We start from the raw sequence: 23,992 nt of genomic DNA, 5'->3' as shown, positions 1-23,992 counted from the left end.
CTTCTTAATTATTCTGGCCTTTGCTTCAAACAAGGATGCTACTAGCAATGAGGTCATGCCTTTTTTTTTCATTTTACTTTTGCAATAGGTGTTCGGTAGTGCAGCGTTGAACTTTTTTTTTGCTGTTTATCGCAAGGCATGCTAGAATAGCAATATTCATGTTCTGATTTCAGTTTCTAAGACGATTGTAATGTCTGTTTTTGTTATGAAATCAAAGATATAAAAACAGGAATGAGCATGTGATTTGCTATACTCCTTCCGTCCAACAAAAGATGTCTCAAGTTTGTCGAAATTTGGATGTATCTAAACATGACTTAATGTATAGATGCATTCAAATTCAATCAAAGTTGAGACATCTTTTTTTAGACAGAGGAAATACATATCTTACAAACTTCACACTGCATATTTGTGAATAATAAGACGGCAAAATTTATGAACGATATCTATCATGGAGATGGAATAATAAGACAGAGGATCAGTTTCTAAAAAAAAAAAGAAGCAGACAGAGGATCAGGTCAAAAGCCCGGTACATACTGCGGTTGAGATCGATCGCTAGGCTTGCAAGTGCATGCCGCCGCAGATCAGAGGCCGGTGTAGAAAAAAGAAGAGAAATCGATGGTTGCCGATTTTTGTTGGACGCCGAACTTGAAGGTGCAGCAGTCCTCTATAGGGAAGTCTTGATCGCACCTCCAGCCATCTCCTCTCTTCTGGTTATAACCTGGGTAGTCCTTTTTATCAAACGGAACTTTGTCGATCAATGCGAGCGAGGAGTCGGAGGCTAGCTTCTCGATGTCCCAAATCCAGTAGGGATGCTTGGTCTTGTGGGTGACGTGGATCTCGCCGTCAGGCCAGATCCTGCCTCGCGCCCAGCGGAAGAAGCCTCTCACCAGCTCCTGATGCAAGCTACGTAGTACACAACAGAGTAAACCAGTTGCACTGATAAGGTCCTAAAATACACTCATCCGTCCAACAAAATATGTCTCAATTTTGATTAAATTTGAATGCATCTAGACATTACCAGTTGCACTAATAAGGTCTTAAAATATTTCTATCTATCCAACAAAGTATGTCTCAACTTTGACTAAATTTAAATGCATATATACATTAAGTAATGTCTAGATACATTCAAATTTTGACAAATTTTGAGACATCTTTTGTTAGACGGAAGGAGTAGTTATTAGACCTACATTATTTGATTATTATGTGCGAATATGCAGGATACATGAAGATAGCACGAGATGCATGTACCTGATCATAACCTTGTTGTCCTCGCGCCCATTGAACCCGGCGTGAGGCAAATTGAAGACGATCCGATCAAACAATCTCAGGAGCAGATCGCGGGGAGGATCCATTTGTGTCACGTCCACGCCGTGCATAACCGTGGCGCCCATCCTCTCCAGCTCCGATACATTAGACAGCGCGTTGCCGTACTTGATACCCAGATCCGCTGTCCAGAAATTTAGAAGAAAAAAATAGGAGTAGATAAATTAAGTACTCCACAACATCATCCACCTGAGAGTTGAGCTAGATATCGATCGAAGAAGCGGAGAGGCCGGATCGATGGAAGAAAACCGTAGGTGTCGAGGGACGTGGCAACGAGGTTGTCGCCGGAGCCGAAGGCGGTGGCGAGCGAGAGCGAGAAGGAAAAGTCCCCGTCTCCGACGACCAGTATGCTCTGCGCCGAGGAGTAGTGTTTCAGCCATTTGGCCCCGGCCGCCTCATCGTTCGCCGCCACGGTGATCGACTGCATTCTGCTTCCCCGGCCGGCGAGATCGAGCGAGGCCGCTCGCTGGCCACTGTTATGTATATGTGTCCGTGTGTTTGACACGAACCGAAGAAGCATACAGTGTTGTGGACACTCGGGGGTCGAATTTAAAGGGACCGGTTCCGGCGAGGGCTTTTGACGTCGTGCTACGTGGCAGGGAAGGCCAAGGGACTGTTGGGCGCCGGTCGCCTTGGGTTTTGCATGGCGTGATCTTGGGCAAGATGTCCTCCGTTAATTCTGACCTGCTGCATGGGAATCCGAAACGCTGAGTGGAGTGGGAACTGGGGGTTAATTTCGAAATGCCACTGTTTAATCTCTGCTTTTAACATAACAACATGAGATCTATACGATACAGAGGCATATTAAGATTCGGTTGATCAATCCTTTAACTACAAATTACTTCATGAATATATGACTAATGTGATCAAAATCATAACCATAAGAATATAATAAATATGAATCTAAATCATATAATTATATATAATAGAGTAATTTGTGGTCAAAATATTGATCAAAAGAAAACTAATACGCCTCTTATTGTTGGACAGAGGCAGTAGTTACTCTCTAGCATGATCTAGTAGGTATGTTCCAAAGAAATTAATGTAGGAATTTGAAACGAATAGGCGGAATGAGTATGCTCTTAGGTTTTGAAGCACTATATACGTTCCAAACGGCGTTAGGAAATAATTTACACATCACTACCCCGTCCATCTGTATATACAAGGCTCCTCTCAAGAATCTCGAATATTGAAACTAGAAGATATACAGAACTGTGATTGAAAAGTAATTTCTGAAGCTAATTAGATCATATTTGTAATTTTGGATACCAAGGCGTAAGCCCTTGGATGTGAATCATGCATTGATTGTTACATTGGTTGAGTTATTTTATTTCTACTGGGCATAAAGTTAATTGAGTAAATTTCATAAAATCACAGTTTTTGTGTTAAGATTTCACAAAATCGCAGTTTGTTGATAATAATACAACTATTCGGGCAGTTTTTTTTTCTCATGGAACCCAAATTATGCATATTAGGATGTTTGATGGTATTTCCGACAGGTCGAATCCACCTAGATGCCCCGTCACACTATTAACTGACCTTGACGTGATCAACAAACCACCTTCTTGCTGTCATTAAAGTCAAGTCAAAACCAGATTTGACTGGGTCAGATCACCACCGGGACTAAGTCTACACGATTTTGTTTTGTGAAAAGAACCAATCGGTAGCAATACAAAAAGCCCTAGAAGTAATAAAAATTACAAGTAGGTCTTCTGACAACCTAGTTACGGCAACAAGGACTAGAACTTGCCGAAGGCGGCACACCGTCCTTTGCCCCTCCATCACCAGAGCTGGACAGAGCTTGCCAAAACATTGCTTGTGGTAGTGGACGGTGCAATAGCTGTCGTGCTAAGACCCAAAGGACTAGCACACCAGAGCCGCCACCATCGTCAAAGATGAGAACCATAGATCGGAAGAGCCAAACCTGCAAGCACGCTAAAAAACATAAAAGCCGACCGAAACCCAAAGAGCTTCGCCGAAACCCAAAAAGCCAGCCGGATCCCAAGAGATTTGCCGAAAACACAACTCCACGCCAGGCCTAATGCCCAACGATCGACTCCAAACTCCAACCCGGCGATGCTCTGCGAGGAAGAACATCGATCTAGGGTGGGCTGCAAGACCTTTATTCCCATCGCCGCCAATGTCCCTACACTAGAGACAAAGAACATGAAAACTCTATGCAGACTGACATCAGATTCGAGGTTCCCCCATCCTCAGCGGAGGGCAGTACGTGGCGGCGATGGCGGCTGGAGGCTCCTGGTCGCCTCGTGAGCCCTAGGAAAAAACGTTTTGGTAGGTTCACCTAGATAAGTCTACACGATTTTGATACTTAAAGGGTGGAGTTTACACATGAAACAAGTCGAAAGATGGAACACACTTTTGCGACAAGTAAGAGATGAAAAATACACATATTTCTCTATAGAGTTTTTATTTTGAGAGAAAAGATAAATAAAGATATTACTCCCTCCGTTTCATAATTGTTGTCTCAAATTTGCCCAAAAATAGATTATCTATTTTTTAAAAACGTCTAGATACATGTAATATTTCCACAAGACTTATGGAACATAGTGAGTAGAATTTTATCACGTCCCGTTCAGCTGTTGACCTACGTGGAATACGTAGAAATTTTCAACGAGAAAACATGAGAGGATAACTGTATAAGAGCGGTCGAGCTAGCCAGGAAAATCGTTTAGCACAAAGTGCGCGGATCGAGATAACGCCTGTGTAGTGCGATGATCAAATGTTGTGCAAGCATGAAGCAATGGCGGACGAAGCATTTGTTAAAAAAAAAAAAAAACCGGAGATCTGCGCTCGAGACGTTGGGCGCTGACGCCGGCCACAGGCCCACATGGCGGCGGTCGTGTAGCATCGACGGACTGGCGACTGCGACGGATAAACGTGGGAACCCCGTGAAAAAAACCACAGCAACCCTGCAAGTCAGTGGCTGGATTACTAGTTTATACTACTACAAGGATCACTTGAAGTCGCCGGGGTGTTCGTCAGTTACAAGAGTCAAGAGCAGCGTCAAATTAAACACCACGAACCTGCAGCTTTCCCACTTCAATGTGCTGCATTTGTCAAAATACGGCCACTATTTCACCAAAATACCAGTATATATCACTAGCTCCAACAAACAATTTGAAAAATTACACAGACACGGTGACGGATAGGATGTTTCATCATCAGCAATTCAGAATTGATCGAAAACATCCTGAATATTAGTAATTCAACAGCTAAACCAGCAAGTACCCTTGATATATACTACTAGTACTACTAGTTCAACAAACTGCTTCTCCCAGAGTGGCTGTGCGCCGCGGCTGCTCACACGGTCACATAATTGCGGTGACTCTGAGACAAGTTTACATTGGCCAATGCAGCAACAAGACAAACCAATGGAGTTTCCTCTTCAGGTTCTTCACTTTTTATGCAGAACTGGAAAGTGCAGCATTCACCAAGAGGAAAAGATCGATTACACTTAGCACCATCCCCTCTCTTCTGATTATAGCCAGGGTAGTCTTCTTTTTGAAACTTAACTTTCTTGATCATAGTAAGAGAAGACTCAGAGGCGAGCTGCTCTAAATTCCACTCGTCGTAAGGATATCCAATCTTATGGCTGATGTGGATTTCACCATAAGGGTGAAGCAGGCACCGCGCATTGGCAAGAAAACCCTTCACCAGAACCTTGTGCAAGCTGCCATGTCAAAGGAAAGGTTGATAAGAAGTTATACAAACAATCCCGCAGGCCTTTAAAGCATTGGATTTTGAGAAAAACAAATCTCATGATAAATCTAAATACTCCCTCCGTCCAACAAAGAATGTCTCAACTTTGAACAAACTTGAATGCATCTATACGCCCTAAGTCATGTCTAGATATATCCAAATTTTGACAAACTTGAGACATCTTTTGTTGGATGGAGGAAGTATGAAACATGTACCTACTGCTAGTGAGCCAATCTACAAATAATGCCAGACAAAATAAGCTTATTTTTGCAAGTCAATTCATTATGTAAGTCATGCCATTATATTTTCTCAGATTGAATTGAGGCAGCTCGAAAGTTATAACAACGGTGAACAAAAAACCGAGTATGTAGGTCATACTATATTCACTTACCCTTTTTTTCTCATGGAATTCATGCTTGTAAAGGAAGGACAAAGATAGGTGAATAACAGTGTTATATTCACTTCCCTTTTTTTCTTTCTCAGGGAACTGTTAAGTCATATTGTGCATTCAGAGTTAACTGTTTGGACAATTTGGATGCCTATACGGGTTGGAAGACACAGATTGTGAATTTCAAGTCCATCTTTTGTTTTCATAGAAAATTTTCTATATAAACGTTACAGCAACAACTTCACGCTGTAATTCGAATGTCTTCCATTACTACAGAGTACACCGAGAGAAAGAATTAGCAAAACTCGGATAGTTATGCAATCAGGGATGAGCTCCCTTTTGTTTGATTGGATGGTTATGTTATGAGCGATGAGCTCCCTTTTGTGTAAAAAATATTGTAGGGTAAAAAAAGACCTCCAGTGTCCCTTCAAATTTTTAAACACCCAACCTATGATCATGAAAGTGAGTCTTGCCCCACATGTAACTTAGTCAAACAGAGGCATTAGTTTCTTTGGAAAAGCAAATATGGATTTTTCCTAATTCAATTGCAATCCGCGAATAGAGTTTCTAAGGAGAACTCCTAAAATAGATGTGCCCTGGGAATACTGAATCAAATTCAAACCAAAGAAGTTCAGTAAGACAAAATTTGATGCAATTAATAACTGTGACAAATCTAGGAATCAACCAGATATGAACCCCGCTACATAAAGATGAAGCATTGGAAGGGAGTGCACATACCTGACCATTTGAACCTCTTTGTAATCTTTTGCTTTGAATCCAGCATGTGGAAAATTAAAGACAATACGGTCGAACTGTCTTGTCTTCAGGTAAGTGTGAGACTTCATCTTTTTTGCATTGACACCATGCAAAACCGTGGCCCCCGTTATTTTCAGCTCCATGACATTTGATTCTGCTTCGGAATACTTGCAAATAAGAGCCTCTGTCCACGATGGTTGCAAAAAAATGCAGAGAAAAACGAAAATAGGTAAATGCATACAAAAATGATCACAAAATAACACTTGCTATATTACCACTTCGAGCTTAGAAGGTAATAAGGGGCATGCATTTCATACAGAAGACTTAATGCACAATTAGGAAATTAGTAAATAAGAAACATTAACTTATTAACTATTGATAGATAACGAGATCAGTGAAGAATTTGAAAAAGTGGTGGTTATTTTGTGTTCTTAGTCAATGTTAGCATTCTCAACAGTTCCTCTGGGTAGAAGAAGAAAGGGGCGGACCGTAGGAATCGAGTGATGTCGCGACGAGGTTGGCACCGGAGCCAAATGCTGTGGCTAGCGCCATCGAAAAGGAGAAGTCCCCATCTCCGATGATGAGTATGCTCTGCGCCGATGAGTAGTGCTTCAGCCACTTCACCCCCTTCCCCTTCCTTCCCCGCCTCGTCATTTCCCTACGGGATGATAGCCTGAGCTACTCGTGTCCTACCCCAATCAAACCAACCGTCCACTGGGGTATTTGAAGCTACTCCATGTCTCCATGGCAAGGGGGAGGCCGGGAGATGAAGGGCTAGCTGCATAACTGCATGGGACGCTTTGGGTTCTGCTCAGGGAGCTGGCACGCCGCACGCGTGATCTCAGGGGACGGATCCTCTGTATTAATTCTTCGTTCACTGGGGAATCTGAAGCGCCAAAGGATGCACGTGTGGATTGTTTCGAAATGCTAGTACACTGTGGCACACTTTGCTATTGTGACCTGTAGTTAAGAGATGATCTATAACTTCACGGAGTGAAATGCCTCGTTTACTTCCTTGCAATTTACGAAATTTCAGTAGGAATTTGGAGGTTACTGAGATGTTCTTCGGACTGTATGCAGGAGTGAATCTCTAGCTTATCTTTTTCAAACTGAATTTGAACCGAACAATGTCAAACCACCTCGCGAGAATGCATAGATGGAATAATTTAGTTTTTGCACGAATGCAACCTTTTCAGTAGTACAAGGAGAAAGACGCATGCAAACAAATGGAAAGACGCATGCAAACAAATGGAAAGAGACGTGCTTGCATTTTCCATTACCACATTGTTGTTTCATACAGTACTCCTCGCCAGCATGATGCACGCCATGTCCATGCAAGTCCCAAAGGTGCTCCGCAACATTATTTTAACTCATGCTAGGGCATCAAGTTCACCAAAATACCTTTGGTTCCACAAACTATTGGTTCACTAAATTTCACCTATATGCAAGGTGCAAAGGTCCCCCGTTCCCAAGTCCCAAGGTGGCACCACAGCCCACACAGTCATAGTGATAGTACGATGAGATATGGCAAATGTAGCAGCGATATACTACACTTCTTTCTTGAACTTCTTTATGATCCTGGAACTTGAAAGTGCAGCAATAACCGAGGGGGAAAGGTTGGTCGGACCTTGCGCCATCTCCTCTCTTCTGGTTATAGCCAGGGTAGTCTTGTTTTTGGAAACTAACTCTGCCAATCATAGTAAGGGAAGACTCCAAGGCGAGTTGCTCGATGTTCCACGAGTCATAGGGATATCCTATCTTGTTGCTGATGTGGATCTCACCATAAGGCTGAAGTAGGTATCTCGCATTGGTGAAAAAACCCTTCACCAGTTCCCTATGAGAGCTACAGATCAGAATAAAAGGTTAATATGAAGTCACAAAAGGTCAGTGCTAAAGCATTACATTCAGTAGGTTCTTTGGGCTAACTCTAAATAGGAATCCAATAGCCAAGTGCACGTCAGACAAAAATAATAATTATTTCTGGAATGCAATTTTTCGCAACTCATATTGAGTTCAGCACTAAAATTCACTATGTAGGCCATGCTATAACATGTGAACCTGTACAAAATAACATGCTATTTAATTGCACAGAATACAAATGTTTATGATGGTGCGTGATTTCTTTTATTTAGATCCATATGTTACAGCATACCCTACATCCCAGGATGGCAGAAAAATTCACCTTTTTTGTACAGGGTTGACACGCAAATTCTTATGGTAACTCATAGAACAATGAAGCAAGTCTAAATCTTACCCTGGCTTGCTTCACAGGTGGTTTCACCGATTGAGGTTGCCACGCTGGAGCTTTGACTGTCACTGGGATTCGGGAACTTGGGGGAGAGAGAGAAGCGGCAGCATACCGGGAGAAATATCTCCTACCCCTTGGCCAGCATCAAGTGGAGGTCATCAGTCAAAGAACCAGCATGGCACCCTCAGGCGGTGAAACAACCCTTGAAACAGACCACAGGGTCATGAAGAACGGATTCACGCGTTTTATTGTAGTTTTGTAGTTCAGGGATTCTTGGACTTCACCAACAGTTGAAGGGTGTAAAATGAACTTACTTCCAATTCATATGCATAGGAAAAAAAATTGTCCTCACAAGCTATGACAACAAGTCACAAACCTAACAAAAAATGATTGTCTATCGATCTTGCATTGCATTACAGGTTGACACATAGGATCTCTTCTGTGTATGTGTCTATATGCTAGTTGACAATGACCTCTGTATTGCATTGCATTACAGGTTGACAATGATTGTCTATCGATCTTGAACAAGTCACGAACCTAACAAAAAAAGCTATGATGTATATAACTTCCCTAAATTGTTACTACCTCCGTTCCTAAATATAAGATGTTCTAGCTTTGTCTGAACTCCTAAGTCAGACTAGTTAAAGTTTGACCAAATTTATACAAATGTATATACTAACATCTACAATATCAAATAAGTACAGTATGAAGATATATATCATGACAGATTTAATGAAACTAATTTAGAGTTCTAGATGTTGGTACATTTTTCTATAAACTTGGTCAAAGTTTAAGAGGTTTGATTTAGGACAAAGCTAGAAAATCCTATATTTAGGAACGGAACAAGTACTTATTAATTCTTATGGTAAGCATAATGAATTATTGTACATTCACAACAATAAAACAGAGACATGGGAGAGCTCATATTCAAGAATAGTAGTGAGAAGCAGTAACTAGTAACTACAATCAAGATTGAAAAGGAAAACAACTTCCTATGAATTCTATCCAAGGTCATTGCACCTATGTATTTTAAACAAAACCACCCAGGAGGATAACTCAAGAGTCCTAAGACAGATGCGGCCGCAAGTATTCTGAATCAACCATAAGTAAACTCACTAAGACAGATTATGATGCATCATTCCAAATGAACAAATGGTAGTAACTGAACAAAAATCCAGGAGTAATCAAATATGAGTTTCAAATATAAACTACGATAAATAAAAATAACCAAAGCAGGGTAGTGCACATACATGACCACATGCATCTCGTACTCGCTTCCTTTGAACCCAGAATGAGGAAAATTAAAGACAATCCGATGGAATCTCCTCGTCTCCAGAAAAGAGTGACGCATCATGCTTTTTGCATTAATATGATGCAAAACTTTTGCACCCATTGTCTTCAGCTCCATCACATTCAACTCTGCTTTGCTATACTTGCCAATCAGAGCCTCTGAGGATTGCCAACAAAGGATGCAGAAAAAATAGATGAGTATAACTAGAATATGTAAAAATGACCAAAATATCGCACTAACAACATCATACGATTATCTCTCTGAGCTTATAAGATAAGAATGAGTGAGGTTGATACATACGGATACGGAGGCCTCAAGGCAGAACTGGGAATGAAGCATAAGAAACTAAGTATGAAAATTTTGCAAAGGAACGGAAGAAAACGCAGTGGTTACAAAGAATTAAAGCAAGATATATTTATTTTGGGCTAGCTTATCGTAGTAGTGTATTTGCTAAATGCTAATGACCGCGCCGGTTCATTTAGGTTTCCAAAGACATTTTGTTAGGACCTAGATCACCCTTTGCACCACGAATTTGTCAAATCACCCCTAACACAATGAAAGCAAAAGTAATATATGGATGTATAAGCATTTACTGATCCCACATGAATAAATCAGTCAAAAAAGATAAAATTGAGTAAATAAAACCTAGACTCAGTCAATAGTGCAGCAATGCACGTATGCACAGATCGTTGGAACTTATCCAAATTAGAGCGTATGGAAGAGAATGCTCAATGCACGTGTTCTGCCCATGACACATAAATCTAGCAGCAACAAACAACAGTTAACTCAAATAGGACTACATAATTAGTTTCAATGAAATCATACAAATCCGTACAAAATCAATAATGTTCTGATGTATACAACCAAATGGGAGCGACTAACCAGATAGTACAATTTTTCCTACTAAAATCTCTTCCGCATCCTTTTATAGCATAAACTGAGCTCTTTTATCACCCCATTAGCAATTTCATGGTAAACAATGTCATATTAAGAAAAGGGGGCAAAGCCTTGGATTTACTTAAGGAAATTGCTAGGATACCAAATTAATACATGGCATTTGTGTCCACGCTCTACACCTTAACCCTCCATGGTTCCATCCATGCATTTATCATCGCAATTAGCATTTATTATGGTAGTTTTGAACTGTACGAAAAAGTCCATCAAATCCATCTCTAACCAACCGAAAAAGGCAAGTTCTTCTATAATCCTCGAACACATTGCGTTCCCGTATGCACCCTTACACTCCAGAGACCCACCCATTACCCATCTAATCAAACCCTAGCACTAATAAGTACGCAGTGGTAAAACAAATGCAACCTCAGTGCTGCGGGAAGAGAGGTAAGAAAGGATCTTCACCGTAAGAGTCTAGGGATGTCGCCACGATGTTCACGCCGGAGCCGAATGCGGTCGCGAGCGCCAGTGAGAAGGAGAAGTCACCGTCTCCAACGACCAGGATGCTTTGCTCCGAGGAGTAGTGGCTCAGCCACTTCACCCCCCTCCCCGTCTTTCGCCGCCTCGTCATGCCGCTACACGGCGATCGCCCAAATCAACTCCACCACCGGCGCCTCGCCCTTTCCCGTCGACGGTGGGGGTGACTGGAGGGTAGGACGACCCCTAGAACCGGCGCCTTCTCCCTCCAAAAAGGTCACCGGAGCCTCACCCGCGCCGTACCCGTACAGCGCGGCATCCGCCCATTCCGCCTTCACTGGTACCTTCGCCTACACCGGCGAGAACGAGGAGGCTAGTGTGTGTATGTGTGTGTGTGTGGCAACGGTGAACTGCGATGGACTCGAGTCTTCTCGGGGAAGGCTCAGTTTGAAAGAAAGGAAAACAAATTGCGGGTCCGAAGGAAGTGGGGCCTACACAGCAGTGCCGTTCTTTGGGTTTTGCTCTGGCGTGATCATGGGCTGGATCCTCGTTCCTTCATTATTTACATCTAGGTTCATAGCTTCATGTCAACAAAGAAAAAGGCTTCCTGTCACCTGTCAACAAATTCGTATCAACAAAAGGGTGACACTATTCTAAAAAAAAGGAGACACATTTTGTCATGTATTTTTTGAACGTTGGTTTTGTTTTGTTGAGCGATTTTTATTGGAAAAGAGGAGTTGTGTCTAGTCCAACAAATTCCGACCATTTATTCGATGTATTTTATTTTTTAGTTCATATTTTTTTGTCAAAATAATTATATATGAGAGTATGTGATTTTGCAAATATACCATGATAAAGTGTACCGAGTTAACACTCATAATCAAATAGGCAACACTTTTTTTTAAAGTAAATAGGCTACACTTTGACACAGTTCACCGTTGCTTAAATTCATAATTTTCAAAATAAAAATAAAATCCGGTGCCATCCAGGGAGTGTGCCCCCACGTTTTAGCCTAGAGAGTGCTCCCCAAGCAAATACTATCCAAGTTACAGGTATAAGTTAAGTAATAACTTATATGCGGTGTCATCTATTGTGTCATTAATTGTGTTATACACTCATCTTATCTTGATTTGTGTGATGTTATGATAATATATCTACAGTTTTCACAAATCTTTTTTTTTTCATTTATTGTCATGCCATGTCACAAAAATGTCTAGTTGACATCTATGTTAGTATCCAAATTACTTGCACTATGACTAGTCTAAAGTTATCGTGGTTTTTTGGTTGTTGGACACGAAAATCCGTAATATGGTACTAGCTAATTGAATCCGTAATGTAGGGAGAAAATTGATATGTCAATAGAGCTATTATACATTCCCGGATTTGGTATTTTTACACAGAACACAAATCAGTGAATCTTTACACGAAAATGTACAGATATGTAGTATACACTTATACTAACACTACAAAAAAAATTCAGATTTTTTTTAAACTTCAAAACATGATTTTCATGATGTTCGAACTACAGGAAGCACTGGATCCCGAGAGACAAAAAATCCATATTCATATATCCGTGGACTTCTGGAGCCTCGATCGCTCGGATACACCTTTAGCAGCAGAAGAGAAGCATTGAAGTGCTTCTACGGTTCTACGGTTTTTTTTTATAAAGGGAGCTTTATTGAACCGAGAAGTCGCATCAAGAAGATACATCAAAGTTCGCACCCGGCTTCTGCATAACAAAATGCACACAGCCAAAAACGGTCCAAAAAGAGTAACAAAAGTGGTTTATTACAGTCCGACAATAAGCAAATTAAGGAACCTGCAGACGTAGACTACGCTGCCACCCATTGTGGGTGAACACCTCCTTGACCGCCCGCTCCACCTGAATACATGCAGCCGTAACCAATGGCATGTCGTCCTCTCGCTGAAGCAAAGACCACAACCGGAGCCGGTGTGTACACTGGTAAATAACCTGCATCAAGGAAGGAGTTTGTCGTTTATTAAACACAATGTCGTTTCTGCATAGCCAAATCGACCAACAAGAGCAGTCGGTCCCATAAAAAATTTAGCTCTAAACTTACTACCTATACCGTGCTCTCGTGCACTCTGATGTGCCTCCGATAAATAGGCAATTGTGGAAACTTAAAGTGCCGCTTAAAGTTAGAGTTTTCATGTGGCTTTTGCGTCGAGACATTATTCTCACAAAAGATAATTTGTTAAAAGGGAATTAGCATGGATATTCTAAATGTGTTTTCTGTTCTCATGACGAGACAATCAAACATTTATTTTTCGAATGCCAGTTTACTCGTTCTGTATGGTCCACCATTCAGGTGGCTTCTAACCTTTGCCCTGTCCTGGTTAGTTGGACCGATTCTACCATCTGGAGCAAACGATGCCAAGCAATTAGATTGAGATCGGTTCTACGTATTTCAGATAAGTACCCCCTCCGTCCCATAATATGAGGCACGCACGCATAGCTATATTTTCAATTTAGCTAACTAAATAGTTCTTTCGATAACGAATCTAATAGTATACTTTTTATAAAAAACATAAGTATTTAATTAATCAAATTGAAAATTTAGCTAGGTTTGCGCGGCAGAAGTACTGTACTTCTTTTTTCGGAAAGTGATCGACATTATCAAATGCAGTCACCGACTGTTAGACAGAGCTACACGGAGTCACAACAGATCCAGCTAGATGGACGACGTGTTTCAGCCTTTCCGGTCAAGATGTGTTGTCACGTCTTCATGAATTAACTGGGTCAGCCAAGTTAACTGCAGCACGCAAATGAGCCGAGAAGAAGGCCTACCCGGCGACGATGCAGTACAAGTCGTAGAGCTGCTCGTGTCAAGCAAGTCTCCAACCTTGCCTGGCTTGTCAGGCATGTCATGTCGTAGTAGCTTGGCCGGCAGACCAGCGACCGGCCAGCTGAGAAGCGAGAAAGCCTGGAACTCGTCAGAGTTACTGCTTGCCTAGGCTGCACCGCTGCACTGCTGTCGCACATCGACACGCCACCGGAGGTCTGGAGCCATGCGGGCACCATGCATGCATGTACGGCTTCTGTTGACTTGCACGTGGAGGTGCGGGTAGCCCTGCAAAACAAGTCTAGTGAAGGAGAAGTCGAACTTGCTTGGAAAGTGGAGAGCCGTCTCGTCACGAGACTCTCATCTCTTCGCTCTTCGCAAGCTATAGAAAAATCTGAAATAAATAATCTTCTCGCAACACTCCGGACATTAAATATCACAGTAAATTTTTGAGTACTCATAGCTTTTCATACACATGAAATATCACAGTAAATTTTGGCATAAAACTTTTTGTCTGTAGTATCCGGACGTTCCATTTACCGGTGATAAAAATAGAGGCACTGTGTAGTTTCCTTTCCCGGTGACTTCGATTGCATGGCAATATGGCATGGCATGGCAAGCCAACCTGAATTGCTGGGCCCACAGGTCTCTCTCCCGTCTCCTCGCGTCGCGTAGTCAAAAAGCAGCCACTCCCATTCTCCATGTCATCGTCTTTGTCTCGCGCAAAGATTGATTCGCGAATCGCTCCCGCCGCCGCTTCACCACCACCGTCGCCGCCGCCAAGGCGAGGCGCGCATGCGCACCATGGAGGGGGCTTCGCCGGAGGATGACGCCACGAATGGAGGAGGAGGCGGGGCCGTGGAGAAGACCCCATCGGCTGAGTGTTCCGCCGCGGACGGGAGGCAGGAGCACCGGGCGGCGGAGGGCTTCCCGGCGATCTTCATTAAGGAGGACGTGGATGCCGGCAAGGAGGGGGATAAGTGGGTGGGGCAGTACTCGTCGGCGCAGAGCATCCTGCTACTTCTCCTTCTCCTTGGCGCTTGCCAGTGGCTACGGCTCCGGCAGCAACCTCGTTGCCACTTCCCTCGACTCCTTCGGTTAGTTGCATACCCTCGCATTGGCCATTCTCATCTGAATTTGGAACCGCAGCAGTTTCTTCAGTGCTGGATATGCTTTGCATCTGATCTTGGGCAGATACCCTGAAGAAAAAGTACAGCCGGGCAGAATCGAATTTGGCAAAGCTCAAAAACATGGGGGCAACAATTTTGCATGGAGTCAATGCAAAAACCATGAAGCTTCATGCTGATCTCAAGACGAGAAAGTTCGATAGGGTTGTTTTTAACTTCCCCCATGCTGGATTCAGGGGGAAAGAAGATCAAATGCACGTAATCAAGTATAAACATTGACTTTCTTTATTTATGAATTGCCACTAATACTAGCAGCATGTTAAACAACTGTAACACTCATCATGAGTACTATCTTGTTCTAGCCGAAACACTTGTTTAAGTTCATGTTTGCTTTATTTAATCCCAATTTGTCTTCTACACGCAAATAAGAAAGGAATTCATAGTAAACCCTGAATATGGTGCTTATTACAACTTGAACCCTGAATAATAAAGATCGTCTACAGTAAACCCAAAACTTTCAAAACCGTTCAACCTGAACACACATTTAGTTTTTTTTTCAGGTTCTGGAAAAGATGTTAAAAAAATTATGGACATGAGGAGGGATAATCTAAAAAATTATAAAAACAGAGCAAATTACACATTTGACCCACTAGTTGCGATCTTGTGACAACATTTATCCCATTCTAAAATCTTGCAGCATTGTACCCTTTAATTGTCACCTTGTGACAAATTTTACCCCATTTATTATTTTCCCAAACTGACAAGGCAGACCCATGTGGTAGGATAACGTGGCACCTGGCTATGCGGACAATTCATACCCATATTTGCGAGCGGTGCTTCTGTATGGTGCAGCTTGCCACACCTGTTTGGCAAAATTGATGATTACACATCCGAGTTGTCTGCTCAGTCTGCCTGCCATGTCATCCCAACACATGGATATAGCTTTTCAATTTGGGTAAAATAGTAAGATTGGGTAAAAGTTGTCACAATGTCACAACTAAGAGTTAATTTTGGTAAGTTCTTTATATGGGTAAAAGCTCTCGCAATGAAGTGGAATTTGCGCAAAGAAGTATGACTATTTGTGTCATGTGCAAAAATGACAAGAAATAATTAGCTTCCTCCTATCTTTTTTTTTATTAGGATTCACTACATTCATGAATCTCAAACTTTTTTTCTGAAACTTTGGATATGCAAAACCGCTCTAAATGGGTTCTGGAAAATCTGAAACTGTGTGTGTGCAATTCTATCTGATGTGAGTTCGCAAAAATTCATCAAAGAATATGATTATTTGTGTTCGGTGCTAAAAATTACAAGTGAGAAATTAGTTTCTCATTTCATTTATTTCCATAGAACATAAATAGTCTTAGTTTTGAATGGATTTTGCAGGTTATCATGCCATGGCATTCCCTAGACATATGAATTTCCTTTTCACATTGTTTGAAAAGCCTGTGATGCAAAGCAAAACTACTATCAGAGTCGGGCTCAAGTTAAATGATTTTAGAATGTTCATGGTTTTTGGACCAAGCACCATAGTTTATAATCCACACTGAACTCTGCCCCCCTATAATGTCAACATATTTTTTGAGAAAAGAGAAGTCTTGTTACAGGCATTTGCTTTTGGATAGTACTACCTCCGTTCCATAATTCTTGTCTCAAAAGTTGCCCAAAAATGGATGTATCTATTTCTAAAAAGCGTCTATATACATGTAATATTTCGACAAGAATTATGGAACGGAGGGAGTATTATACTACTCTGGAGCAAAATCCATTTCCATATACGGTCTAAAACTGTTGCTGTACTTATACTTGTAGGTCAAGTTCTCAACATATTTGTCCTAATATGATGATTGCTACTTGTTAGTATTTTACCATAAGAAACTTCATTCTGTTTAGTTGGTCAAGGCAAGCATTCTGGTTTTTCGGATTTCTAGCTGCTATTTATGAACTAGGATCTTTTCACTATATATTCTTAATAACCGTTACAGAATATGTTAACTGTTCTATTTCGCAATCGGCTCTTCTTATTAACCTTTACTTCCGAGCTCCAGTGCACACAGGGAGTTAGTAAAGGACTTTTTCTGTAGTGCGAGTCTCTTGCTTCAGCCTCATGGTGAAGTTCATGTCAGCCACAAGACGAAATACCCTTATAACATGTGGAACCTGAAAGAACTTGCTGCAGAGTTTGCTCTTGATCTGGTTGAGCAAGTTGACTTCCAGATAGCAGACTACCCTGGCTACAACAATAAGAGAGGAGATGGCCTGAGCTGTGACCAACCTTTCATGCTCGGAAAATGCAGCACATTCAAGTTTAGAATCGGGGATCTGAAGAAGATGAGAAGAGTGCACACGTTCGGTTCAGTGCCATCCATTGGGAACGGCAGATTTCATCCACACAGCTTGGCTTCTGATGGTTGTAGGCCTTTCTATCCACCTCCACTTGCTCCGGGGTGGCTGCAGCCTCATGTTGCATTTGACATGTTTAGCGTCCCAGCAGGCTCGGGGTTCTCCCACTATGATGCCGTTCAAAGGTGTCTATCGGTACCAGGTATATATATACATGAATGATACCCGAATTTTGTTGTATCTTGGCCTTTGTTGAATAAACTAACTTCGTAGGATGCGATGATGAGTTCCTTCATATATATTGTAGGATGTGCTCCCCAGCAGATTATTGTTTATCTACTTTCATTTTGTAGGATTTGTTCAAAGGATATGTAAACCCAGCAGATTAATGTTTTTTACTTTCATATTGTAGGATGTCTTCCTCAACCAAATAGCACCACGTCAGGTATCATTCATCAGGACCAAACTTGGTATCAGAGGACGCGTAGTCCGGAACATTTTCTTCAGGAGCGGGCAACTGTGGCAAGGCTGCGAATGCTGGTAGCGATGTATGGTAGACAGTGAACGAATCGCAGGTCCTGGAGAGTGAAGATACTCCGTTTTGGATTTCCAGCGTTTCAGACTGGCCACGAGGCCGACAGGTGTATGTGTTCAGGCTTTGAGTGTGTAGTCTTTTGTTGTGTGCGGTTTCGTTCTAACTTAACCAGAGCTTGATGTATTTCGGCGAGCCTGTCGCTGCCGGCGCGCCGAAGCCCCCCAGGCCGGCCATGTGCGCGCCCAGGTCATGCAAGTTGACCGTCGTGACCACGGCGAGGGCCACGCCGGCCCTGAAGCCTGTGAGGCTACTAGACGAGGTGGCAACGGCGGAGAGGCCGGCGGCGAGGAGGAGGGTGGCGAATGCGTAGCCACTTGATGTACTCTCATTAGAGTTGCGGGGAGCTAGCAGGTGAGGAGGTTGGTGGCGGCAAGAAGCAGAGAAAGAGGGGGTCACAGCCTCACAGGAGAGTGAAGAGTAGACAGGGTTTTTTTTTTGCAAAAAACATGTGGCCCAAAGTAGCCACGTCGGTAGCAGATACGCGCCCGAGCTGCACTAGGATCTGAACTGAACCATATATGAAACAATTCGGACTCTAGGACCTTTACGACCTCTGATGCATTTTTAGAGATTGGAGAAAAAATAATTTGAATGCATGGTGCAATAAATTGCATGTGAATACGACACATGAACCAAATGATAGTTTATCCCTTTGATTCATTTTGTCTCTAAAAATCTGATTGTCCAACTAATCTGAAATGGAGGGGTAAAATATAGTCACAGTTGTGAGATAAAAGAAATTAAAATATTTAAAAACAAATCATGGAGCTGGCTAGCTCGATGACCCGAAACCTTCAGTCCACAAATACAAAGGTCTGTTGAGTACCACCTAACGGGCCACGCAGATACCACGGAGGAGTACCGTGAGCCCAAATTTTCCATTCGCGGGCTGCAGCTTTGGGTAAGTTCGTGGGCTATAGGATTCAGCCCGTTCCCAGTTTTCCACCCTAAACATCTGAGGCGCATACTGTAGAGTGCAAACTTCTCGCTCAAAAAAACAATGCAGAGTGCAGACTGCAGAAGTGCAGAGTACTATACAAAGACTAAGTTCGGCGAAGTATCCGGTGAAAACCCTTCGTTCCATGCAAACCGTGCAAACTTCATAAAAACCATGTTTAAAAGTTTCATTTTTTTTTACAAAAATACCATATGTTGGGAGTGTGATGTTCTACAAATCTGCAAAATTTCAAGTTCAGAATCAAAAGCATTTGAAAGGAATTAAAAAGAGAAATTTACAATGAATAGTGTCAAACACTCAAAGATCAATATTCATGCAGAATTTGTTTTTTCGCTGCTACCAAATGAAATTGAGTTTGGACTTTAAATTTTACACATATTTCTAACATCACTTTTCTAACATATGTGATTTTTTTGAGAAATTTTTGAATTTTTTTGATGGAGTTTTCACGGTTTGCACCGAATGAGAGTTTTCACCGGATATTTCACCGTTAAGTTCCACACCTAGGAGAGCCAAAGATATGACACCAAAATCGATCTGCCCAACGTTATTTCATAATACGCCCTTCATAATAAGGCTTTGCTTTCGCGTAAAAAGCAAAGAAAATTCCGGCAAGGTTGCAGCCCTCGGTGGCAGTTGTACAGCCTAATCTCGTTCCCGTCGGCATGAAATTGACGGGCGAACCGCAGCGGAGAGAATATGCACTGTTCCGGATCACGTCAGCACACCGTTCCAAAACCACGGCGCCTGGACAGCAACCATCCATTAATGATTAGTCTGCATCCCGCACTAATCATTAGCAAGTTACGTCCGTTTCAATCAAGTATATGTGGGGTGTGGCTCCAAAGCAAGCCAAATCCCGGAGGTCCCAATTCGGAAAGCACCCGCCTCAACACTGCAGCAGCTGATCACAAGGCAAGGACAATCAGGCAGGAGTTCGGTTCGTGTTCGTGCTCCGGCAAATTAAAGACCAAGAAGCTGCTGTGCTGGAATGGCAATGCTCAGGTACTGTACGTTAATGTACAAGGGCAGAAGAAATACACCTAAGTACAGCACTGGTTGGTACCGCAGTAGCGCATCCTTAACTAATCAACAAATTATTGAGTGTACTAATTACTAGCACTTGCTATTGCTAAATTTACCAGGCTCACTGCTACTCATCACTAATCACTACAGCTTGATAGTGCATCCAAAATTTGGCGCGTCGGATCGATGATCTCAGGCAGAGTAGTCGGACACGCCGGCGAAGGAGCAGCTGGACGAGACGCCCCTTGAGTGCGCGCCCCCGCGCGCCGGTGACAGCACCGGTGCGGCCGCGACAGCAGCGGGCAACGACGCCGCGGGCGCGGGCTTCGAGTCGTCCGCCGCGGCGGTGCCGGGGCGTCTGATCTCCTCGAGCAGCGCCACGACGTCCTTCATGGCGGGCCGGTCGTCCGCGCGCTGGGACACGCAGAGCGCGGCCACGGCGAGCACCTGCCGCATCTCGTGCTGCGCGCCCGCCTCCCCCGCGCTCCGCTCCCTCAGCCGCGCGTCCAGGAGCCCTTCGTCTCCGTCCCCGTCGCAGGCGCGCCTCCTCGCCTGCGTCACCCACTGCACCAAGTGCGCGCCGCCCGGCAGCGTCGGGTCCAGCGGGTGCCGCCCCGTCAGGATCTCCAGCAACACCACCCCGAAGCTGTACACGTCGCTCTTCTCGCTGATCCTCTGCATCGACGCGTACTCTGCATCCCCAAAATTCAAACAACGAACTGTTAGGAAAACAACAGAACGCTTAAAATGCACCCAAGTAACTGATTAATGGTGGGTGTAATGGGATTTGGACCTGGTGCCATGTAGCCGTAGGAGCCGGCGATGGGCCTTGGCTTGGAGGAGTCATCGTCGAGCTTGCTCTGGGCGGCGGAGAGGACGCGGGCAAGGCCGAAGTCGGCGAGGTACGGCTCGTAGGCGGGGCCGAGCAGCACGTTCATGGACTTGATGTCCCCGTGCAGGATGGCCGGCACGCAGTCGTGGTGGAGGTATGCCACCGCGTGCGCGACCCCGAGCGCCACGTCGTAGCGAGCGCCCCAGTCGGAACCCGGCTGCGCGCTCTGCTTGGCGACGCTCGCACCGCTGCCGTGGAGGAGGCCGCTGAGGTTGCCGTTGGGCAGGTAGCTGTAGAACAGCAGCCGCGTGGCTGTGCTGCCGTTGTTGGCCGCCGCCCACCCGAGGAGCCGGACGATGTTGCGGTGGCGGATGGATCCCAGCGCCGCGATCTCGCTTCGGAAGGCGGCCGCGGCTGCCGCCGTCTCGTCCGGAGACGGCGACCACATCTTCTTCACGGCCAGGGTGTAGCCGTTGGGGGTCTCCACCTTGTACACCACCCCGGAGCTCCCCGTGCCGATCACGTTCGCGGTCGTCAGCCCGCGGAGCACGTCGTCCATGGAGATGTCCAGCTTCTGGTACAGCGTCACCTCCCACGTGCCGTGGCCGTGCACAGCGATGCCGCCGCCAGCACCGCCGCCGCGACGCCGGGCGCGGGCGAGGATGTAGGCGGCTGCCACGAGGAGCGCCGCGCTGACGATGGCGAGCACGGACATGGCAACTTTGAGCGTAGTAATGGCCCCGCGCCGCGATGAGTCGCCGGAGCCATCGCCTACTACGAGGTGGCGGTTGCCGGCCAGGTCGCTGAGCGGCAGCTTCTGGAAGAAAGGGGTGTTGGGGAGCTCGCCCGAGAAGCCATTGAACGACACGTTGAGCGCGACGAGGTTCTGCAGCGCCGCGAGCGGGTCGAGGCTCCCGGACAGCTGGTTGTGCGACAGGTCGAGGCTTCCGAGCTTGTCGAGCCCCGCGAACTGCGTGGGGATCTCTCCGGACAGACGGTTGCAGCTGAGGTTAAGCGAGATCTCCAACGACGGGAGCTCCCCGAGCTCCGCGGGGATGCCGCCGGAGAAGGCGTTGTCCCCGAGATCCAGCAGCTGGAGCTTCTGGCACGAGCCGAGCTCCGGGGGTATCCCGCCCGTCAGCCGGTTCTTCCCCAAGTAGAGCTTCGTCAGCTCCTGCATCGAAACGATGCTGCCGGGCCTCAACGGGCCGGCGAGCTGGTTGTCGGAGACGTCGATGAGCTGGAGAGTGCGCGGCATGGCGTCGGGCAGCGCGCCGGAGAGAGCGTTGGAGTGGAGGTCGAGGAACTCGAGGCTGGCGCACCCGGAGATGGCCGCCGGCACGGGGCCCACGAGGCGGTTGCTGCTCATGTCGAGGAAATTGAGGCTCTTGAGGTTCCCGATCTCGGCCGGTATCGTTCCCGAGAGCCGGTTGCCGTTGAGCCGGAGCCGGTAGAGGCTCGTGCAGTTCCCGATCTCCGGCGGCACGAAGCCCGACAGCTCGTTCTCGAGCAGCAGCAGCTTCGTGAGGTTCTGCAGCGCGAAGAGCTCCCTCGGGATGGGGCCCGTGAGGTTGTTGTAAGACAGGTCCACGGACTGCAGGCTCGCGCACTCCGCCAGGCTCGCCGGCACGCCGCCGGTGAGGCCGTTCTTCCACGCGTAGAACAGCGTGAGGTACGGGAGCTTGGGGAAGTCGAGGCGGATGTCCCCGGATAACGCGTTGTTGTCGACCTCGATGTCCGTGAGCGACGTGCAGTTGGAGAGCTCCGGAGGGATGACGCCCGTGAGCCGGTTCGTGCTCAGCTGCAGCTGCTGGAGGTTCTTCAGCCGGCCGAAGCTGGCCGGGATGCTGCCGGTCAGAGAATTCAGCGAGAGGTCCATGAGCGTGAGCTCCTCGGACTGCCCGATCTCGGGCGGGATGGCGCCCACGAGCTGGTTCTGCCAGAGCAGCAGCGTCTGGAGCTTCCGGAGCCGGCCGAGCTGTGGCGGGATCGGCCCGGAGAGGGAGTTCTGGTAGAGGTAGATGTTGGCGAGCTCGGTGCAGTTGCCGATGGACTCGGGGATCCGGCCGGAGAGCAATGTGGTGTAGATGGCGAGCGTCTGGAGCTTCTCGAGCCGCCCGATCGTCTCCGGGAGGCTGCCGGACATGCCGGTCTCGGCGAGGCCGAGCATGGTGAGGTTCGTGCACCCGCCGATCTCCGCCGGCAGCGGGCCCTTGAGCGCCTGGTTCCCGCCGGCGCGGATCACCTGCAGCTGCTTGAGCTTCCCGATGCTCCCCGGGATCGTGCCGCTCAGCTCGTTGTCGTAGAGCGTGAGGTGCGTGAGGCTCACGAGGTCGCCGATGTCGTCGGGGATGGCGCCGCGGAGGGAGTTGGTGTTGAGCGCCAGGGTCTCGAGCTTGGAGAGCCGGCAGAGCTCGGGCGGGATCGCGCCCGTGAGCTGGTTCTTGCTGAGGTCGACGGTGGTCAGCTCGCTGTACCCGCCGAGCTCAGGCGGGATTGGGCCCGTGAGGTTCGTGCCGGAGAGCACCAGGGTCGTGAGCGTCGCTGGGAGGCTAGCCGGAAGCGGACCGCGGAGGTCGACCCCCGTGACGCTCAGGGACACGACCTCGCCGCGCGCGCCGCAGGACACGCCGAACCACCGGCATGGGGTGCCGTCCGTGGGCTTCCACGAGTCCAGCGCGCCGCCCGCCGGCTTTAGCGACTTCTTCCATTCTAGCAGAGCCTGGCCTTGCTCATTGACGCAGTGGCACGGAGAGATGATGAGCAGAAGAGCGGCGAAGGCGGATGATACAAGGAGCGCGAGCCGCCTCGTTGGTGCAAGTGCAACGGCGCGGGAGCGGGGCGGCATTGGCGCCCGCCTCGGTGGTGAGGTGGGTGACGGATGTGTGGATGGATGGTGGTCTGATGTGGCGCCTCTTTGGTTAGGACTAGCATTGGGATTGTAGAGGGGGAGACCCCATGATTTGTATATGCTGGAAGAGCTTAGGATTGGAGATCTGGATCCAAATGAGTGCTGCTACGAGTGATCAAGTACAGCTCATGGCTAATCCTGTTTTGTTTTTATCAGATTTGGCTGCTCCAGTGTAGTGTCCTCTAAGTGCAGCACCGATTTGGTCTTGGCTTGATCACTTTTTTTTAATGCTTAATCATGTTTTCAGAGTTTTTAATGAGAGAAAGGATAATGGATCAAGATTTGCAAGTGATGGGATCACG

At 46.0% G+C, this 23,992-nt stretch overlaps 4 protein-coding genes and 1 non-coding gene across 6 annotated transcripts; 1 reads left to right on the top strand and 4 right to left on the bottom strand.

The window, feature by feature from the left end:
* Positions 1–581: 581 nt before the first annotated feature.
* On the bottom strand, positions 582–1,750 carry LOC100822267 (heavy metal-associated isoprenylated plant protein 41). Its single transcript, XM_024454643.1, has 3 exons — positions 1,573–1,750; positions 1,249–1,468; positions 582–903 (listed from the first exon to the last, which is right to left on the bottom strand). The coding sequence occupies exons 1-3, from the start codon at positions 1,748–1,750 to the stop codon at positions 582–584; spliced, it is 720 nt and encodes a 239-aa protein (XP_024310411.1).
* A 2,718-nt stretch (positions 1,751–4,468) lies between these two features.
* LOC100821959 (heavy metal-associated isoprenylated plant protein 41) lies at positions 4,469–6,860 on the bottom strand. 2 transcript variants are annotated; one of them, XM_003576607.2, is made up of 3 exons: positions 6,676–6,860; positions 6,170–6,371; positions 4,469–5,014 (listed from the first exon to the last, which is right to left on the bottom strand). In XM_003576607.2, the coding sequence occupies exons 1-3, from the start codon at positions 6,839–6,841 to the stop codon at positions 4,645–4,647; spliced, it is 738 nt and encodes a 245-aa protein (XP_003576655.1). In that variant the 5' UTR covers positions 6,842–6,860; the 3' UTR covers positions 4,469–4,644. The 2 variants fall into 2 exon arrangements, with proteins under 2 accessions (XP_003576655.1, XP_024310926.1); XM_024455158.1 differs by having other exon boundaries at positions 6,170–6,341.
* A 596-nt stretch (positions 6,861–7,456) lies between these two features.
* Positions 7,457–11,514, bottom strand: LOC100821641 (heavy metal-associated isoprenylated plant protein 41). The gene is made up of 3 exons (XM_003576606.3): positions 11,083–11,514; positions 9,686–9,884; positions 7,457–8,030 (listed from the first exon to the last, which is right to left on the bottom strand). The coding sequence occupies exons 1-3, from the start codon at positions 11,246–11,248 to the stop codon at positions 7,622–7,624; spliced, it is 774 nt and encodes a 257-aa protein (XP_003576654.1). The 5' UTR covers positions 11,249–11,514; the 3' UTR covers positions 7,457–7,621.
* Positions 11,515–14,623: 3,109 nt separating this feature from the next.
* Positions 14,624–18,515, top strand: LOC100821338. Its single transcript, XR_002960233.1, has 4 exons — positions 14,624–14,995; positions 15,093–15,291; positions 17,074–17,570; positions 17,781–18,515. It is a non-coding gene; the product is annotated as a heavy metal-associated isoprenylated plant protein 41 (transcript).
* Positions 18,516–19,884: 1,369 nt separating this feature from the next.
* On the bottom strand, positions 19,885–23,777 carry LOC100840570 (LRR receptor-like serine/threonine-protein kinase). Its single transcript, XM_003578248.4, has 2 exons — positions 20,741–23,777; positions 19,885–20,639 (listed from the first exon to the last, which is right to left on the bottom strand). The coding sequence occupies exons 1-2, from the start codon at positions 23,625–23,627 to the stop codon at positions 20,140–20,142; spliced, it is 3,387 nt and encodes a 1,128-aa protein (XP_003578296.1). The 5' UTR covers positions 23,628–23,777; the 3' UTR covers positions 19,885–20,139.
* Between the last annotated feature and the right edge of the window lie 215 nt (positions 23,778–23,992).

This window comes from Brachypodium distachyon, chromosome 4, assembly GCF_000005505.3.
Source record: "Brachypodium distachyon strain Bd21 chromosome 4, Brachypodium_distachyon_v3.0, whole genome shotgun sequence".
In the NCBI taxonomy this organism is placed as follows: Eukaryota; Viridiplantae; Streptophyta; class Magnoliopsida; order Poales; family Poaceae; genus Brachypodium; species Brachypodium distachyon.
Note: the sequence above shows the minus strand (reverse complement) of the source record. Positions and strands in the feature narration are given on the sequence as shown.

Bases quoted from the DNA above. Each gene is read 5' to 3' on its own strand.
- LOC100821959 (XM_003576607.2), bottom strand. From the start codon at position 6,841: ATGACGAGGCGGGGAAGGAAGGGGAAGGGGGTGAAGTGGCTGAAGCAC. The intron at 6,372-6,675 runs GTCCGCCCCTTT...CATCGTGGACAG, and splicing joins GACATCACTCGATTCCTACG to AGGCTCTTATTTGCAAGTAT. The intron at 5,015-6,169 runs GTATGTGCACTC...TTGACATGGCAG, and splicing joins AAAGAGGTTCAAATGGTCAG to CTTGCACAAGGTTCTGGTGA.
- LOC100821641 (XM_003576606.3), bottom strand. From the start codon at position 11,248: ATGACGAGGCGGCGAAAGACGGGGAGGGGGGTGAAGTGGCTGAGCCAC. The intron at 9,885-11,082 runs GTGAAGATCCTT...GGCAATCCTCAG, and splicing joins GACATCCCTAGACTCTTACG to AGGCTCTGATTGGCAAGTAT. The intron at 8,031-9,685 runs GTATGTGCACTA...TCTGATCTGTAG, and splicing joins TACGAGATGCATGTGGTCAT to CTCTCATAGGGAACTGGTGA.
- LOC100822267 (XM_024454643.1), bottom strand. From the start codon at position 1,750: ATGCAGTCGATCACCGTGGCGGCGAACGATGAGGCGGCCGGGGCCAAA. The intron at 1,469-1,572 runs GTTTTCTTCCAT...ACTCCTATTTTT, and splicing joins CACGTCCCTCGACACCTACG to TTCTTCTAAATTTCTGGACA. The intron at 904-1,248 runs GTACATGCATCT...TGTACTACGTAG, and splicing joins GACAACAAGGTTATGATCAG to CTTGCATCAGGAGCTGGTGA.
- LOC100840570 (XM_003578248.4), bottom strand. From the start codon at position 23,627: ATGCCGCCCCGCTCCCGCGCCGTTGCACTTGCACCAACGAGGCGGCTC. The intron at 20,640-20,740 runs GTCCAAATCCCA...TTGGGGATGCAG, and splicing joins CTACGGCTACATGGCACCAG to AGTACGCGTCGATGCAGAGG.